The sequence below is a fragment of the Chlorocebus sabaeus genome, chromosome 24, assembly GCF_047675955.1.
Source record: "Chlorocebus sabaeus isolate Y175 chromosome 24, mChlSab1.0.hap1, whole genome shotgun sequence".
Taxonomy (NCBI): domain Eukaryota; kingdom Metazoa; phylum Chordata; class Mammalia; order Primates; family Cercopithecidae; genus Chlorocebus; species Chlorocebus sabaeus.
Genome location: NC_132927.1, coordinates 49,866,697 through 49,880,408, shown reverse-complemented (window position 1 = coordinate 49,880,408; position 13,712 = coordinate 49,866,697). Strand labels below are relative to the sequence as shown.

The 13,712-nt window shown below is 46.0% G+C and overlaps 1 protein-coding gene across 4 annotated transcripts in view; it reads left to right on the top strand.

Annotated features, from left to right (window-relative positions):
• HEATR4 (HEAT repeat containing 4) overlaps nucleotides 1-13,712 on the top strand; it is a 52,852-nt gene that overhangs the window by 12,116 nt on the left and 27,024 nt on the right. For 3 of the 4 annotated variants that reach the window (XM_037984683.2, XM_037984685.2, XM_073011141.1), the window contains exons 4-9: nucleotides 1,340-1,480; nucleotides 6,140-6,343; nucleotides 8,214-8,357; nucleotides 10,850-11,011; nucleotides 12,003-12,163; nucleotides 13,409-13,513. In XM_037984683.2, coding sequence (XP_037840611.2) covers nucleotides 1,340-1,480; nucleotides 6,140-6,343; nucleotides 8,214-8,357; nucleotides 10,850-11,011; nucleotides 12,003-12,163; nucleotides 13,409-13,513 — 917 coding nt within the window. The remainder of the gene's footprint in view (nucleotides 1-1,339; nucleotides 1,481-6,139; nucleotides 6,344-8,213; nucleotides 8,358-10,849; nucleotides 11,012-12,002; nucleotides 12,164-13,408; nucleotides 13,514-13,712) is intronic. The other variant, XM_037984684.2, reaches the window with a different exon arrangement.

Genomic DNA, 13,712 nt, shown 5'->3' with positions numbered 1-13,712 from the left:
AGATATGATCCCACTAAGGTGCGATGTTGGAAAAAATCAGGGCTTTGGAGTCAGGCACATTTGAGTTTAAATCCTGGCTCAGTATTTTTTTAGTAAACTTCAGTAAATTACATAATTCCTCTCAGCCACAAGTACCTTATTTGTGAAGTGATGTTAAGAAAAATGCACTTTGAGTACAGTAGATGAGAAAGCATCTGTAATGCTTCTTGCCCAGTGTCTGTTTAAGGTGTTCAGTAAATGTTCGCCACCTTCTCCTTCGCTACTGCTGTCCCTTAGATGCCTGGGCTTCCGGGATACCCGATCTAGGTCTTTGTGTTCCTAGCTGTTTCTCCTTCCCAAGCCCCATCTTGTTCCTAAACTGCTGCAGCTGAAAGTCTTCTCAAAGTGTTTAACAAAATTACTCTAAGGTATTCATCACTGATGGGATTAATTAGGTGCCTCTTTTTTAGTATCTAGCTTTTCATAAGGGATAAGGCCTCTAAGTGGTTACATAGGTTCTTCTCTTTTCTTTTTCTTTTTTTATTTTTTGAGACGGAGTCTTGCTCTGTCGCCAGGCCAGAGTGCAGTGACACAATCTTGGCTCACTGCAACCTCTGCCTCCACCTCCCAAGTAGCTGGGATTATAAGTGCGCATCACCACGCCCAGCTAATTTTTGTATTTTTAGTAGAGACGAGGTTTCACCATGTTGGCCAGAATGGTCGCAATCTCTTGACCTTGTGATCTGCCCTCCTCAGCCTCCCAAAGTGCTGGGATTACAGGCGTGAGCCACCACTCCTGGCCGGTTCTTTTCTTATTTTTGAAATGGTTTCACTCCCATTGCCTAGGCTGGAGTGCAGTGGTGCTATCTCCACTGCAACCTCCACCTCTCAGGCTCAATTGATTCTCCTGCCTCAGCCTCCCGAGTAGCTGTACCCAGCTAATTTTTGTATTTTTGTAGAGATGGAGTCTTACAATGTTGCCTAGGCTGGTCTTGAACTCCTGACCATGTGATCCACCCACCTCGGCCTCCCAAAGTGCTGAGATTACAGGTGTGAGCCACCGCACCCAGCCATAGGTTCTGCCTTAGGAAGGAAAGCACCATCCTTGGCTCCCAGGCCTCTAATGAGGTGACTAGCTATGACATTTCTTTTTTTTTTCCCCACTGACACTACGGTGACTTATCACTGTGATATTTCCAAGCAATGGTCACCTTCAAGGGAAGCCCCAGAGTATGGCAGTCATGGATCCTAGGGGCTTAGATTAGTGCAAATGGAAGTTGGGTCTGATCCTGGTGATTGGGAACCCGGGGAGAAAGGAAAGAGGGAGGTCACAGGGGACTCATTGTTTCTTTGTTCACAGATGAAGTACAGATCATCCACCAGATTGGTGCAAAGAGAGACCAGATTGTCCTGGAAAACCTAAATCGGTACAATAAGCAGCTATCTAAGGTCTTCCCTGAAACTCCAGAAAAGTGGAGTGCCCAGGCAATTCCTGAAGCACGTAAGCAGGAAGCTAACAGGGAAGGCAGGGGTTAATAATGGGAATGGGGCTACTTCCCATCATTACCCACTATTCATGTGCTAGAGCTCCCAGTTCATGGGCTGAAGCACCATTAGCATCTAGGCAATCCCCTTTCTACGTACTAAAAATAATCTCACAAAATTATAAAATACTAACTGTAACTAGGAAGAGCCTCACAGGAACATACAATCATTTGAGATCTGATATAACTTAGGTATAACCAAGTGGTTTAGGGCCAATAGTTACCAATAAGGCAGCTCCTATCTCAATGCTAACAGGGAAAGTGCAGCTAACGGGGAAAGTGCATCAAACTCCTGACCCAGCACTCTGCCCTTTTCCCTGGGGCTGGCTTTACCCTCCCACTCCACACTCAGCCCACCCATACCTGAACTTTCACAAGTTCATCATTCTTCACTCTGTAAGACAAAGAGGGAAAGGAGGTGGCCAAGAAATTAGCTTATGAAACAAAATGTGCACATCCTCCACAAGACTCCATTTCCCATAACTCTTTGCAGGATTACTGTTCAGATGGGCCCAGTGGTGTGCAGAAACTAACAGCAGCTGTCACCCATTCTTTTTTTTTTTTTTTTCTTTTTTTGGAGACAGAGTCTTGCTCTGTCGCCCAGGCTGGAGTGCAGTGGCATGATCTCGGCTCACTGCAACCTCCATCTTCCTGGTTCAAGCAATTCCCCTGCCTCAGCCTCCAGAGTAGCTGGAATTACAGGTGCATGCCACCACGCCTGGCTGACAGGGTTGCCTGGCCTCCTAGCTGTGCCTTTGCACCCACTTGGCAAGAAGTCCTTCCCTGGGCCCAGTCTACCCTTGGAGGCACAGGCACATTCTGCCCCGCCAGACAGCTGTGGATAGCCACAGGATTTCCACACAAGCTGGCTTTTTTTGTTTGTTTGTTTTTGAGACAAAGTCTCACTCTGTTGCCCAGGCTGGAGTGCAGTGGCGTGATCTTGGCTCACTGCAACCTCCATCTTCCTGGTTCAAGCAATTCCCCTGCCTCAGCCTCCAGAGTAGCTGAGACTATAGGCGCGTGCCACCATGCCCAGCTAATTTTTGTATTTTTAGTAGAGACGGGGTTCACCATGTTGGTCAGGATGGTCTCGGTCTCTTGACCTCGTGATCTGTCCACCTTGGCCTTCCAAAGTGCTAGGATTACAGGCGTGAGCCACTGTGCCCAGCCTCTTTTTCTTTTCTCTCCCCTTCCTTCCTTCCTTCCTTCCTTCCTTCCTTCCTTCCTTCCTTCCTTCCTTTCCTTCCTTTCCTTCCTTTCCTTCCTTTCCTTCCTTTCCTTCCTTTACTTCTCCCTTTCCTTCCTTTCTCTCTGTCTCCCTCTCCTCTCCTGTCCTCTCCTCCCTCCCCCTCTCCCTCTCCCTCCCCTTCCCTCTCCCTCTTCTCTTCTTTTCTTGACAGGCTGAACGCGGTGGTACAATCATGGCTCACTGCAGCCTTTACCTGCCTGAGTTCAAGCGATCCTTCCACCTCACTCTCCTGAGTAGCTGGAACTATAGGTGCACACCACTATACCCAGCAAATTTTTGTAGAGACAAGGTCTTACTGTGTTGCCCAGGCTGGTCTCAAACTTCTGGGCTCAAGTGATGCACCCTGTTCAGACTCCCAAAGTGTTGCAACTACAGGCATGAGCCACTCTCCCAGCCAGGGGATTCCTTTTCAATAACAGCTTTATTGAGCTTGAATTTACATACTATAAAATTAATCCTGTCAAACCATACAATTTGATGAGGCAGGCACATCACTTGAGCCTAGCAGTTTAAGACTAGCCTAGGCAACAAGGTGAGACCCCGTCTCTACGAAAAAATACAAAAATTAGTGGGGCGTGGTGGCATGCACCTGGAGTCCCAGTCACTCGCGAGGCTGATGCAGGAGGATCAGGGCATAGGGTCTCACTATGTTGCCCAGGCTGGTCTCAAACTCCTGGCCACAAGGGATCCTCCCACCTCAGCCTCCCAAATAAAGATCTGGGATTATAGGCACGAGCCACTGTGCCCCGCCAAGAGTCATTACTTTGTGTGCTCCCTTTAGATCAGCAGTCCTCAACCTTTTTGGCACTAGGGACTGGTTTCGGGGAAGACAATTTCTCCACAGACCAGCGGGGTGGGGATGGTTTCAAGATGAAACGGTTCCACCTCAGATCATCAGGCAGTAGATTATCATAAAGGGTGCGCAACCTATATCCCTCACATGTGCAGTTCACAATAAGGTTCATGCTCCTATGTGACTCTAAGGCCACTGCTGATCTGACAGGAGGCAGAGCTCAGCGGTAATGCTTGCCTGCCCACCGCTCACCTCCTGTTGTGGTGGCCCGGTTCCTTACAGGCCATGAACTGGTATAGGCCCATGGCCTGGGAGTTAGGGACCCCGGCTTTAGATGACTGTTGATGTGGAAGGTGACTAGTGGATGTGTTTCTATCCATCTATAACCCAAAGGACTGGAACTAAAGTCAATGTTGGCAGTTGTATTTTTTATTCCCATGGGGTTAAACATCAGAGATCTAAGACTTGCTCACCACAAATCCATTTTAACTCCTTGAGCAGAGGGATATAGGAGAAATGGGGTTAATTCAGCTATTTCTCACCTCTTCAGGAGGGATTTCAAGTCGGCTGAGAGAAGTCGGGGAGGGTCACATGGCAAAGTGTGAGCTGGCCTGTCAGAGGTGGTTCCACAGCTCCTAGTTGCACATACCCTACCCTACAAAGGAGGGAGGCCTCAGTAGAGCGGCTGAGTCCCCCAGCATGTCCCAAGCTGGTGGGGACCATGTGGAGGAGATGCACTATATGGGCATCTTTGCTAAACTGCCCTGGAGTCTCACAGAAATCTTTTTTTCTTTTTTTTTTTTTTTTTGAGATGGAGTCTCTCTTTGTCACCCAGGTTGGAGCACAATCTCAGCTCACTGCAACCTCTGCCTTCCCAGTTCGAGTGATTCTTCTGCTTCAGCCTCCAAGTAGCTGGGATTACATGTGCCCACCACCACGCCTGGCAAGTTTTTGTATTTTTAGTAGAGATGGGGTTTCACCATGTTGGTCAGGCTGGTCTCTAACTCCTGACCTCAAGTGATCCACCTGCTTTAGCCTCCCAAAGTGCTGGGATTACAGGTGTGAGCCACTGCACCACGCCTCACAGGACTCTTTTTACATCAGAAGAAAGAAATGTTATGCCTTCCTTGCTCAAAGGAAAGAATTGATTCAGAGCAAATCTAAACGTGTTAAGAGTTGGAATGAAATCTTGGAAAAAACCAGGAATGGCTGATAGTGACTGATTAGAACATGAGACTAATAGGCAGTGTGAATAATGAATTTAGTATGTCTGGAAATGTTTTTATCATTTTCCCTTCCTCTTCTCCCTACAGCTTTTTTTCTGAGAAAGAGGCTTTCTAAATTTGACACCATGAAAAACATTAAGTTCAGAAAATGTAACTATAGCTTTTTTTTTTTTTTTTTAAAGAATGGAGTCTCGCCCTGTCATCCAGGCTGGAGTGCAGTGGCATGATCTTGGCTCACTGCAACCTCTGCCTCTCGGGTTCAAGCGATTCTCCTACCTCAGCCTCCCAAGTAGCTGGGACTATAAGCACATGCCACCACGCCCGGCTAATTTTTTGTATTTTATTTTATTTTATTTTTATTTATTTATTTTTTTTTTGGAGACGGAGTCTCGCTCTGTCGCCCAGGCTGGAGTGCAGTGGCCGATCTCAGCTCACTGCAAGCTCCGCCTCCCGGGTTTACGCCATTCTCCTGCCTCAGCCTCCCGAGTAGTTGGGACTATAGGCGCCCGCCACCTCGCCCGGCTAGTTTTTTTGTATTTTTTAGTAGAGACGGGGTTTCACCGTGTTAGCCAGGATGGTCTCGATCTCCTGACCTCATGATCCGCCCGTCTCGGCCTCCCAAAGTGCTGGGATTACAGGCGTGAGCCACCGCGCCCGGCCTTTTTTGTATTTTAGTAGAGACAGGGTTTTCACTGTGTTAGCCAGGATGATCTCGATTTCCTGACCTCACGATCCACTCACCTCGGCCTCCCAAAGTGCAGCGATTACAGGCGTGAGCCACCGCGCCCGGCCAACTATAGCTTTTCTAACTATATTTAATATTTATGGTTTCTTCTGTTCTCAAATTTCTGTTGTCATGAGGAAAAACTCAGAGATGTTAAAATCTTTAAATTTGCACAGCTTATAGCACCATTACTCTCCCCAAATTAAAAACATTAAAAGGAAAACTTAATACTTTAGAAATAATGGCCAATGACACTAAATTGCAATGTATCAAATATTGAATTTTATGAGCAAATCTCGTTACGTATAAACATATTTATGTTCCTAAAGATTTAGGTTCCTAAAGATAACCCTTAAACTTATAAAAAGGTTTGTGGATATCTCAATGTCCCCCCACAAATCTCTCGCCCCCATCATCATCATGGCTTACCATGTCTGTAGTCAGGACTTTCCATAATTCCCTGTGTGTTTGTACTCAGTTCCCCATATAATTATGGGGAAATTCACTCTTGAGGGTTTTGCTTTGGTATTAGTCAGGAATCAGAATGGGATGCAAGCTGGGGCCACTGTGTGGCAGGGCCTAAGGCAGTGGGGTAAGAAGACCTCACACTGCCATGTTGCACAGCTTGCAGACCCGTGCAAGGAGCCCTGCGCTGGACTGCTTTGCCCACCCCCGCCAAGGATATGCTGCAGCAGGTGGGTGAGGAGGATGTGCCTATTAAGACCAGGAGATTGAAGCAGCAGGCAAAATCACTGCAGGAGGATGTGACCTGGGAACTGGTGGTCCTGCGGAGGATGCTGAAGGAATGGAAGACTGCCTGGGCTCTGAGTGAGTGAAGGGAGGTCCTGAGATACTGTATGTTTGTGAGAAGTGGTTCTCATCTGGGACTAGGCTTTCTCAGTCTTTGAAAAATCCATCCCTCCTTTGTGAAATGTAAAAATCTGGTTGCCTCATTAAGGCTAGACAAGAGCCTTTCACACATTGGGTGTTAGATGAACTTCAGTTGACATATATCTGGGTGCTTTTTGCATGGGTGGGTATTACTTCAGTAATTTGTAGAAACTCATTACACTGAAGACTCTTCAGAGGCAGGGATCCTATCTTTTTTTTTTTTTTTTTTTTTTTGAGACAGAGTTTCACTCTTGTTGCCTCGGCTGGAGTGCAATGGTGGGATCTCAGTTTACTGAAACCTCGGCTTCCTGGGTTCAAATGATTCTCCTGCCTCAGCCTCCTGAGTAGCTAGGATTATAGGCACCCACCACCACGCTTGGTTAACTTTTTGTATTTTTAGTAGAGATGGGGTTTCACCATGTTGGCCAGACTGGTCTCGAACTCCTGACCTCGGGTGATCTGCCTGCCTTGGCCACCGCGCCAGCCCTTTTTTTTTTTCCAAGATGGAATTTCACTCTGTCTCCCAGGCTGGAGTGCAATGGCACTTGATTTTGGCTCACTGCAACCTCTACCTCCCAGGCTCAAGCGATTCTCCTGCCTCAGCCTCCCGAGTAGCTGGGACTATGGGCATGTGCCACGATGTCTGGCTAATTTCTGTATTTTTAGTAGAAACAGGGTTTCACTATGTTGGCCAGGCTGGTCTCGAACTCCTGACTTCAGGTGATCTCCTGGCCTTGGCCTCCCAAAGTGCTGGGATTACAAGCGTAAGCCACTACACCCAGGCGACCCTATCTTATTGATTTCCAAACTTTATGTAAATGATGCATGAAGGGAAGAACAAAATATGCTGTCCAACCGTTGTCCATGTTGTAGTTGACTGTGGTATCAGTAACCCCTCTCCAAAATTCATTCGTAGAGTTGGGGCTATCCTATACTTACTTTGCCTTCAAAGATAGGAGAGTAGAAGTCTGAGTGCCTGGGACAAAGTAATGGCCTGGCAAGGACTGTTGAAAGCTATGGTATTTGAGAACTCAACAGCTGTTGGCTTTCAGAACATGATAGACAAGTTTAGTTAGTGCAGGAAAAAGAGAGGCGATCCATTAGGTAAACTGGATCAGATAAACAACAACAAAAAAGACTGAAGGAAGCACCTACAGATAGTAGGAGCTTTGAAATAAAAGTCTGATACCTGCCAAAAGAGTAGTTAGCAACTAAAATGAAGAAGATGTCGAAAGCCAAAGGGAAGTGCCCTCAAAGACAAAGATCCTAATGAAAACCACAATAATTAACACTTATTGGACCTTCATTATCTTGTCAGGCATTTTGCTAAACACTTTGTCTAGTTAACTCATTTAACACTAAGAGTAACTCAATATGTGGATTCTAGTATTATGCCCGTATTACAAATAAGAAATCTCAGGCTCAGGGTTAAGTAACTTATCCACAGTCACACAGCTAATAACTGCGATCCCAAACCAGGTATGTCTGAAAACAAAGTACCCTTAACTACTTTGTTTTATTGTCCCTTTTATTTCCTAGATGGTTACAACAAAAACTTATTTAACGAAAGCGAGATAGATACGATGGGGTTGGCAGAAGTTTTGTCAGGGAACTTACCTGAAGAGGGTACATGGATCATCAGAGAAATAACTCCCTAAAGACCCCATCTCTGGGCCCTTTATTCTTCTGACCTAATGTTTTGCTTGAATTATTCTGGGTGAAGGGCAGACTTCTTGTCACCTGCCTGCAGCACAATATCTAATCCTAACTAGGTGGTTCTCTTTTTATTTCCCTCACTGTGGCTCAGTCATAGAATGGCACCATGAGACAGTGGAGAACCTGCTTCGGAGCTTGGGAGACCTGCATGATGACGTTCGGATCCAAGCTATCACCACATGTGCCACAGCTGCTTTGGAACGGCCCCGGATTGCCACCAGCCAGAGGGACTCAGGTGAGAGCTAAAGCTGAACTGCTTGAGAACATAAGCAACTCATAAAGCCATGGAACATCTGGACTGGTAGGGACCTAGGGCTTATCTGAGATTATTTTACAAATGTGGAAACCAAGACTCAGAGACTGGCCTATATATACATGCTTATCAGCAATAGACATGAGATTAAAATTCCAGACTTCTAGTCCAGTAATTTTTGAACTACATTTCATCACCTTTTGTTTGCTCAGTGGCCTGCAGGGAAGTTAACATTTCCCACCTTGAAGATCTCATTCTTTTCTTTTGTTGGTAGAGACTGTGTCTTGCTATGTTGACCAGGTTAGTCTTGAACTCATGGCCTCAAGTAATCCTCCCACCTCAACCTCCCAAATTGCTGGGATTACAGGCATAAGCCACTGTGCCCAGCCAAGATCCCATGCTTTATTGATTGACTGATTGATTGATTGATTGATTTAGAGACAGAGTCTTGCTCTGTCGCCCAGGCTGGAGTGCAGTGGCACGATCTCTGCTCACTGCAACCTCCGCCTCCCAGGTTCAAGCAATTCTCCTGCCTTAGTCTCCCGAGTAGCTGGGACTACAGGCATATGCCACCATGCCCGGCTAATTTTTTTGTATTTTTAGTAGAGACAGGGTTTCACCACGTTGGCCAGGCTAGTCTTGAACTCCTAACCTCAAGTGACCCACACACCTCAGCCTCCCAAAGTGCTGGGATTACAGGCATGAGCCACCACGCCTGACAAAATCTTAAAATATGATTCACGGGCTCAGCTGTGCCATTCCTTGGGCAGTTAGCTAACCTCTCTGAGCTTCAATTTCCTTATCTATAAAATGAGAGTAGTGGCAGACAAAGGGATAACAAACCTTTCCCATTCCTACTTGAGAATTTGAAGTTCAGTTAAATGCCCACCTGTTCCCCTAAAAACCTGATAAGAACACCTTTATAGGCAACATTGGTTATGATATAAACCCTGATTGATAAATTACATTGGGACTGAGAAGAGTTATAAGTGAAATATAAATACTTGATAGGGACACTATAGTTTGGGCCTCCCTGGATACTATAACTTATAACAGGCCGGCCCTTTGTGGACCCTAGAATTGTGTCTATGGAATTTTTATAAGAGATATTAGTTCCTGTAAAGCATAATTTCACCCAGTGAATAAACAATATGCTCCTGTGCTGTCCCCAAGACTCTGTGGAATGCTCAAGACAGCCTTAAGAACTCCAGCCAAGGCCAGGCGTGGTGGCTCACGCTTGTAATCCCAGCACTTCGGAAAGCCGAGGCAGGTGGATCACCTGAGGTCAAGAGTTCAAGACCAGCCTGGCCAACATGGTGAAACCTCGTCTCTACTAAAAGTACAAAAATTAGCCAGGCATGGTGACAGGTGCCTGTAGTCTCAGATACTCGGGAGGCTGAGGCAGAAGCATCGCCTGAACCCAGGAAGCAGAGGTTGCAGTGAGTCAAGATTGTGCCATTGCACTCCAGCCTGGGCAACAGAGCAAAAACTGTATCCCAAAAAACAACAACAACAAAAAACAAAAAAACAACTCCAGCCAATAGGGATGTCTGATGCTGCTGCCCTGTTGACAAACTATGCTCCTGTCCCATATCCTTCTGGTGCCATGCATGGCCCATGACAGTCTTATGAACCTTAATGTTTAGTTGAACCAAAAAAGACTCCCTGGTGAGCTCTACGATACCTACCTTGCCTAATTCAACCAACATTGAAAGACAATTAGATAATCAATGTGAAAACACTATATTATAAAGCACTACCTAAATATAATTGTTCTTACAAATATAAAGGCTTGGCTGGGCACAGGGGCTCACGCCTGTAATCCCAGCACTTTGGGAGGGCAAGGAAGGTGGATCACAAGGTCAGGAGATTGAGACCATGCTGGCTAACACCGTGAAACCCCGTCTCTACTAAACATACAAAAAATTAGCCGTGCGTGGTGGTGGGTGCCTGTAGTCCCAGCTACTTGGGAGGCTGAGGCAGGAGAATGGCGTGAACCCAGGAGGCGGAGCTTGCAGTGAGCGGAGATCACACCACTGCACTCCAGCCCAGGCGACAGAGTGAGACTCCGTCTCAAAAAATATATTAAATAAATAAATAAATAAATATCTCTATCTATCTATCTATATATATAAAGGCTCATGGGGCAAATTGGTTGCTTTAAATCACTAAAACTAATGGTGTAGTTCACTGTAGCATAGCTGGAAACATTCTCCTTCAGCTTGAATATAGCTGTTTAGAGGCCAGATGATGAAGGACTGGGAACTGGCATACCAGCACAGAGTTGAGCTTTAACACCTTGAGCATAAAATCCTGCCCATCTCAAGGGTTCAGCTAAACTGTAATTATATTATATAGCACTAAGCCAACTGCAACTGGGACTGAGGTTGGCCACCACGTGGCTGTAGAAAGGAAGCTGTGTGTGAGAAAAGCAAAGGGGCTAGTACTCTCTTACCCAGCTCTTTTGATCACAGACCAGACCATCCAGGACTTGCCGGAGGTTCTACTGCCTGCCCTAGAGGCTGCTCTTTGTGACAAGAATGCCAATGTGCGGATGGCAGCAGCAATATGCCAATATGCCATACAGTCACATAATCCCCTTGCCCAGAACATCATGCAGACTGCCCTTCTGAAGGGTGAGTAACTCTGTTACTTCTGACTTGGAAATATGGGATAGACATCACACTATCAGCTTTCCCAGTCCTTTCCTCTCCACTGTCATGCTCTGCAATGTCTGCTATATTGGGTTTAGATTTATGTCAGACCATTTGAAAATTAAGGCCAGACGCTGTCGCTCACACCTGTAATCCCAACACTTTGGGAGGCCAAGGTGAGAGGATCACCTGAGCATAGGAGTTCTAAACCAGCCTAAGCAATATAAGAAGACCCCATCTCTTTAAAAAATTTTAAAATTAGCCAGGTGTGGTGGTGTGCTCCTGTAGACCCAGCTACCTAGGCGGCTGAGGCAGACCTATGTATACATGCTTATCAGAGTCAGCTTGAGCCCAGGGGGTTGAAGTTGCAGTAAGCCATGACGGTGCCACTGTACTCCAACCTGGGTGACAGAGCAAGACCCTGTCTCTAAAAGAAAAAGGAAAAAAAGAAAATTTGCCCTTTCTAGGTACTTTAACAAAACAGATATACTGCCACCAAGTGGTAGCTGGACTAAATTTTTTTTTTAGACAGAGTTTCACTCTTGTTGCCCAGGCTGGAGTGCAATGGTGGGATCTCGGCTCACTGCAACCTCCACCTCCTGGGTTCAAGCAATTCTCCAGCCTCCCAAATAGCTGGGATTACAGGCGCGTGCCACCATGCCTGGCTGATTTTTGTATTTTTAGTAGAGATGGGGTTTCACCATGTTGGCCAGGCTGGTCTCGAACTCCTGACCTTAGGTGATCCGCCCACTTTGGCCTCCCAAAGTGTAGGGATTACAGGTGTTAGCCACCGTGCCCAGCCAATATGATTCTTCTAAATATGGTTTAAATAAGGAATTGTATTTCTAGACTGAGTGGGGTACAAGGAAGTGAGATATCAGGTGGCTAGCAGCCTTGGGTATCAATCCAAAGGCTGTTCTTTAGGGGGAAAACACATCACCATTCTGAACTCTTTTTTACCCAACTGTGGCAGGTAACAGTGTGGATAGCTGGGCTGCAGCTCAGTGCTTGGCTCTGGAAGGTACTGCCACTTACCCTGTGATTAAGAGGATCCTCTACCAGCTGTTTACAAAGAGGAATGAGGACACTGAGGAACAGTCTTATATCCTCCTGAGCCATCTGAGTGAGAAGACAGTATGTGTCCATTACCGGGTCAGAGAAACAGTTTTGGGGAGCAATTAGGTCTTCGAGGTCAGTGAATGTAAGCCATCTAAAATGCAGCTGGGGCCGGGGCAGTGGCTCATGCCTGTAATCCCAACACTTCAGGAGGCTGAGGCAGGTGGATCACTTGAGGTCAGGAGTTTGAGACCAGACTGGCCAACATGGGTGAAACCCCATATCTACTAAAATTACTAAAAATTAGCCAGGTGCAGTCGTACACACCTGTAGTCCCAGCTATTTGGGAGGCTGAAGCATGAGAATCACTTGAGCCTGGGAGGTGGAGGTTGCAGTGAGCTGAGATCACGCCACTACACTCCAGCCTAGGTGATAGAACAAGATTCTGTCTCAAACAAATAAAATAAAATAAAATGCAGCTGGGCTGGGCATTGTCACTCACGCCTTTAATCCCAGCACTTTGGGAGGCTGAGGTGGGAGTATCCCTTCGGTCCAGGAGTTCAAGAGCAGCCTGGACAATATAGTGAGACTCTGTCTCTACAAAAAAAGAAATAAAATTAGCCAGGCATGGTGGTGTGTGCCTGTAATCCTAGCTACTCAGGAGGCTGAGGTGGGAGGATCACTTGAGCCTGGCAGGTTGAGGCTGCAGCAAGCTGAGATTACACCACTGTACTCCATTCTGAGTGACAAAGCAGGACCCTGTCTCAAAAAATTAATTAAACAATTAATTAATTAGATAAAATGTAGCCGGTTGGGTTGATGATCTCAAGCATAAGGTAGAATAAGCATGAGTAAACCTGGGTGTAGAGGTGTATACAAGGGGAAGTCACAACAGTTAGCTGAGAGAAAAGTCAGAATTAGGTTGCAAATGATCTCTATTTGCATATGCAAGAAGAGTTGTGACATGTAGAATTTGCTTCTGCTAGAAGTTTACCATTGAAAACTGCAGAGACCTACATTTGTGTTTAGTTACTTTCAGTAGTAATGTGAAAGTCATAAGCTTGAGGTATATAAAAATCACTTTAGTGGTAAAAACAAAGTTAGGAAAGGAAGGTCCCAGTTTTCTGTTTAGGTTATTAAATTTGTATTTTGTTCCCCAATTTATGATCCCAGAGTCAGTTGGCTGAGATGGAAACATGCCCCATCTCTTGTAAGTCCACTGGTGACATTAATTATGCAGGATGCCATGTAAGAATGTACTTCAAGGTTCTAGTACCTCTAAAAGTGATTGTGAATATCCATACAAGTCTTCCATTTCCTCAGACCCTGATACACACCATGCTTGCTGTGGAGCTGAACAGCTGTCAATGGAAGAACCGGATTGTGGCCTGCCAGGTTTTCTCCCAGATCAGTGGAAACGTCTGCTTGGTAAACCTCTTTCTTTTCCTCCAGGACAGAAAGCCTAAGAGAGGCTGAGCTACAGAGGCCTTCTACTTTTTGCTATGTAGTATCCCATTCTTACCAAACAGATCTCTGTTCCCACATCACTACTTCTTACTTCTAGCCCAGAATTATCTTCAAATGCCAACATGTCTGTCTAGAAGCCAATGCTTCTCAGTGCAGTGGT